We start from the raw sequence: 5,227 nt of genomic DNA, 5'->3' as shown, positions 1-5,227 counted from the left end.
AGGAACAAACTAAAGATGCGGCGCACTTTCTAAAATGGAATAAGCGACATGCGTGCGTGCATCGCCAAAATTATATAAATAGAAGGAATCACAAATCTATATTTGAAGTTGGGAGCAATTTCAAAAAACCGCTCACCGGTCAACAGTGACGTCATGGAGCCATCGATGACTTTTTCGATAAGTACCAACAGTTGCATTTCATATTAGTTTAAAATGTTTAATTAAAAATATTTTTAGTCCATTGAAAAAATTTTGGGAACTAGCATTGTTATTGTACAATTTCGCAAGATAGAAATAAATAAATAGTTTTATATAAAATGAGTAACAAAATATCTTTCCAGTTGAGCTAGGATTTCATACTTCATTGAAAAGTGCGCCTAAATCCCCAAACGTTCACACTGGCTGCAAACATCGATAAGAGCCAAAATAACACCGATTAATCGATTGGCCCATTACTCATCGCGGAAAACGTGAACGAAAAGCAAGTTGCCGCCTGTCTGCTAGGAACTTTATTGTTTTAAACTGTAATACGTGCTAAAGGCCAACCCCATCACATAAATATGGTAAGACCGACCGCAAATAATCCGAGGATAACCAGGGGAATCCCAATCATGGACTCCTTCGCGAGCGGCATGCGATTGTAAACATAACCTGCAAAGAAGCTTCTCGCAAGCCGACGACATCTGCTGACTAATTGGAGACTTTTACTATATATTTTCCGCTATATCCGTATGATCCGCAGCAACCGCAAATCGTGCTCCTCAAAGAAGGCACTGACTCGTCGCAGGGCAAGCCGCAACTGGTGTCCAACATCAATGCCTGCCAGTCGATCGTGGACGCGGTGCGGACCACTCTGGGTCCCCGTGGCATGGACAAGCTGATTGTGGATGCCCGCGGCAAGGCAACGATCTCCAACGATGGAGCCACCATCATGAAGCTGCTGGAGATCATCCACCCGGCGGCCAAGACCCTGGTGGACATTGCCAAGTCACAAGACGCCGAGGTAAGTGATTGGTACCCCTGAGAAGCCAAGCACGTGACACAGCTAAAGCTTTGATTCGACTTCTCCTTTAGGTGGGTGATGGCACCACGTCCGTGGTTCTGCTGGCCGGCGAGTTCCTTAAGCAGGTGAAACCCTTCGTGGAGGAGGGAGTGCACCCACGAGTCATCATTAAGGCCATCCGCAAGGCCCTGCAGCTCTGCATGGAGAAGATCAACGAAATGGCCGTCCAGATTGTCGAACAGTCCAAGGACCAGCAGCGTGCTCTCCTTGAGAAGTGCGCAGCCACTGCCATGTCCTCTAAGTTGATTCACCAGCAGAAGGACTTCTTCTCCCGCATTGTAGTCGATGCTGTTCTCTCACTGGATGAGCTGCTGCCCCTCAACATGATTGGCATTAAGAAGGTGACCGGTGGCTCGCTGGAGGAGTCACAGCTGGTGTCGGGCGTGGCTTTCAAAAAGACCTTTTCCTATGCCGGCTTCGAAATGGCCCCCAAATCCTATGACAACTGCAAAATTGCCCTGCTCAACATCGAATTGGAGCTAAAGGCTGAGCGCGACAACGCCGAGATCCGCGTAGACAACGTCAAGGAGTACCAGAAGGTGGTCGACGCCGAGTGGCAAATCCTCTACAACAAGCTGGCCAAGATCCACGAGTCTGGCGCCAATGTTGTCCTCTCCAAGCTGCCCATCGGTGATGTGGCCACACAGTATTTCGCCGACCGCGACATATTCTGCGCCGGCCGCGTTCCCGAAGAAGATCTTAAGCGCACCATGAAGGCTTGCGGTGGAGCCGTCATGACGACGGCCAATGACATTAAGCCCAATGTTCTCGGTCTGTGCGAACACTTCGAGGAGCGTCAGGTGGGCGGCGAACGTTTCAACCTCTTCCAAGGTAAGAATCTTATTCGCATACTTAATAAAAAGACTCATTTTAACAACCACTTAATATTTTTCATTTTAAATAGGCTGTCCCAATGCCAAGACGAGCACCCTTATCCTGCGTGGCGGTGCCGAACAGTTTCTGGAGGAGACTGAGCGATCCCTCCACGACGCTATCATGATCGTGCGCCGCACCATCAAGCATGATTCCGTGGTGGCCGGTGGTGGTGCCATTGAGATGGAGTTGTCCAAGCTGCTGCGCGACTATTCGCGCACCATTGCCGGCAAGGAGCAGCTGCTGATCGCTGCCATCGCCAAGGGCCTGGAGATCATTCCTCGCCAGCTGTGCGACAACGCCGGTTTCGATGCCACCAACATTCTCAACAAGTTGCGCCAGAAGCACGCCCAGGGTGAGTGTCCAATATTATTTGTCCATACAAAGCCACCTTAACAATGAGTGAGTTTGAAATTTATATTTGAAAGGGGGGAAAATAGGTTTTTATTTTTAAGAACTTGTGTATGAAACTTTAAACAAAAAAACATTTGTTCCTCTGTAACAAGTTATAATCTATTTTTATTCATTTCGTCCAATTGTCTGTCTGATTACTTTTTGAGCTGCTCATGCCAGAGCAGAAAGCAGGGTTCCTGGCATAGACCCGGCTTATCGGGACAGGTGTTGCACATGTACCTGCTGAACTGCAGCATTCCGCCTTTGTGGCAATAGCGGCAGTTTTTCTTGGCGGGCTTTCCGTTCTGCTGGATAAGCATGGGTTCGTGTAGAACCGTCTTCAACCTGGGCTCGGGCACCGGTTTATTCTTTGACCGTTCATATGTCTCTGGCTTCTGGGGACTAATTACCGGTTCGTTCGTCACTTCTTCTCTTAGAAGCGACTTTATGATGATCACCCGGAACTCCGAGTAACTTTTAAGATGTCCGACTCGCGCATTCTGGCCATTGGCGAAGTATAGCAAATAGGCATTGTACACGAGGATGTTGAGTAGGAAAATGGTCAGCTTCATGTTTGCCGGCAGCTCCTTGCAGGCAGCTTGGTAGTGGATCAGGTGGTGGCGACCATCGTTTCCAGGTCGTAGTTGAAACTCGAGCTCCTGGATCAACTTAGGTTTTGCATTTGTCTTTTGCATGGCCATCTCCTTGGAATAAATGGCCAAGCAGTCAGAGCTGAAGAAGTACAAGCTCTTTGCCCGTCGTCGCCATTTGGCCATCATCAGAGAAGTGGCATAGCTGGTGGAGATGCTGTTGGAATCCAAACGCTGGTGCACCAGTGCCTTACTGTTGCCATATCTATTCCTATCCAGCAGACCAGTGCAATAGGTGCTTTTCTTGGCCAACTCCTGAGCCAGGCCGTAGCTTCCATAGAACTTTGAGGCGTACACAGTGCGACCTCCTTGGTAACCCTCCATTAGTTTCAGGGCAATCTTGTTTCGGTGCTCCACCAACTGCCGGGAATTGCGTACCCATGCCGGTGCGTCTTCCTTCCGCACAATCTCCGGTAGAATCTTCACCACCAGACCGCTCTGCTCAGTTAGCATATGCAGCAGTAGTGCGTTGGTACGGAATTTGTTTGGAAGATCATCCTGGTACCTTAATGCACCCTTCCACAGAGTGATAGGTTCATTGAGTACCATTTGCTGGCCACAAATGTATATCTCTTCCATACGCTCGTTGATGAAGTCTAGCAGTAGACAGTTCTTCAGTTTGGCTCTGCCTGTTTGTAGCTGCGGTGCATCAACGTTAAGGCTGTGCAGCAGCTGCTGATACCGTTCCAGGGGCATCTTTCCAGAGAATCCGACGAGACCGTAAAACATGTTAGTGCTCCAGTAATCCGAAAGGTGCTCCAACTTCAGGTCACACATAAGCAGGGAAAGCGCCATAAAGATTTCCATTTCTTCTGCAGTTGTGGGCTTGGACTTGAGCTCTCCTCCCTTTAGGTTGCAGCTTTGGGCTAGGGAACTGAAGAACTTGGAGCGATTTCCCAGCAGTTGGTTGAAGTAGTGCTGTGGTCCCTGGAAGCGTTGTCCGAATTTCAGCCCAGTTTGCTGCATGGGAAATTTGAAGAGTAGTCTGGAGCCCGCCTGCTGGCTGCTCCAATCTGGATCGTAGTCATCCATATCGTCTGGGTTTGAAAAGGATATTTATATAAGTGGGGGCTTGAAATGACGGGAGGAGCACCCTTCTTACCCTGACAGAAGACATCTGCCGCTTGGTAATCAAGCTCCGAGTAGCCATCCTCGTCGGAATCACTTTCTTGCTCTTCCAATTCCAAGCGAACGGTGTTGGTGGGCGCCTGCTGCTCCGCCACCAGCTGCAATTGGAGTTCAGTGAGATCCGGCTTGATATCGGCCGTACTTAAATCGTAGTCTGCGAGCGCCGGATAGCCGTCCAAGGGTTCCGACTTGATGTCCACACTGCGCCGCTTCACCGGCGATCGGTGATCGTCCTGGCGCGGCTTCAGTTGCTGCTTGCGCTTTCTCCCGGAGCTAGACATTTTGTTTGGCTGCGTTTTTTCTTCCAAATAATGTAAATACAGCGGAAATTTTAGCCGCAACAACGCGTGTTTTTCTTCGACCTCACTGTCAGTCGTCCTCTCTCACTCTAGTCACATGTGCTGTATGTTGTGCTCTTTCGCACCTTCTCAATTCGTTTATTGCGCGGGCTGTATGCGGCGCTGCCACCTGGGCGGAATGTTATCTGCTAAAATCGTTAGCGAATTCAAATCGGTAGACTAATTTTGAACTCTAATTAAAAATTGATACATTACTCTGAATTAATTTTATTAAATAAAACTATGCGTGATCATGCAACGTAATAGTATAGTATAGATTTTATATTCTAAGTAACAGTGTTTTGAAGCTAAGCCATTTTTTTGCCATTTTTGCAGGAGGCCAGTGGTTCGGCGTCGACATCAACAAGGAAGACATTTCGGACAACTATGAGCAGTGCGTCTGGGAGCCGTCTATCATCAAGATCAATGCACTGACGGCGGCCGCCGAGGCAGCCTGCATGATCCTTTCCGTCGATGAGACAATAAAGAGTCCCAAGGCCGGAGAACCCCCGATGGCCGGCGGTGGCATGGGAATGGGCCGCGGAATGGGCAGGCCCATGTAAATAGAATCATTCAGAAATCCAGAGAACACTACACCTTAATCATCATAACTCACTTGCATTTCTCTCCTAATTTAACACGTACACGTATTACTCGGTCATACCTTCGCATTTCGCACGCTTCGAAGCAAGAACAACAGCAAAAATAATCCACTGACCTATCTGTATATGTTTAATAATAAAACACAAAATTGAAAATTGTATTTTCATAACATACAGAAC

The 5,227-nt window shown here is 48.4% G+C and overlaps 2 protein-coding genes across 2 annotated transcripts; one reads left to right on the top strand and one right to left on the bottom strand.

Annotated features, from left to right (window-relative positions):
• The first annotated feature begins 405 nt into the window (after positions 1 to 405).
• LOC6728872 (T-complex protein 1 subunit eta) lies at positions 406 to 5,226 on the top strand. The gene is made up of 5 exons (XM_016174997.3): positions 406 to 563; positions 743 to 1,003; positions 1,075 to 1,894; positions 1,968 to 2,291; positions 4,782 to 5,226. The coding sequence occupies exons 1-5, from the start codon at positions 561 to 563 to the stop codon at positions 5,006 to 5,008; spliced, it is 1,635 nt and encodes a 544-aa protein (XP_016035566.1). The 5' UTR covers positions 406 to 560; the 3' UTR covers positions 5,009 to 5,226.
• Positions 2,431 to 4,550, bottom strand: LOC6728871. The gene is made up of 2 exons (XM_016177184.3): positions 4,082 to 4,550; positions 2,431 to 4,016 (listed from the first exon to the last, which is right to left on the bottom strand). Exons 1-2 carry the CDS (start codon positions 4,386 to 4,388, stop codon positions 2,485 to 2,487), a joined length of 1,839 nt encoding a protein of 612 aa, XP_016035567.1. The 5' UTR covers positions 4,389 to 4,550; the 3' UTR covers positions 2,431 to 2,484.
• Position 5,227: the final 1 nt, after the last annotated feature.

This window comes from Drosophila simulans, chromosome 3R (genome assembly GCF_016746395.2).
Source record: "Drosophila simulans strain w501 chromosome 3R, Prin_Dsim_3.1, whole genome shotgun sequence".
Lineage (NCBI taxonomy): Eukaryota > Metazoa > Arthropoda > Insecta > Diptera > Drosophilidae > Drosophila > Drosophila simulans.
This window is presented reverse-complemented; position numbering and strand designations above follow the sequence as displayed.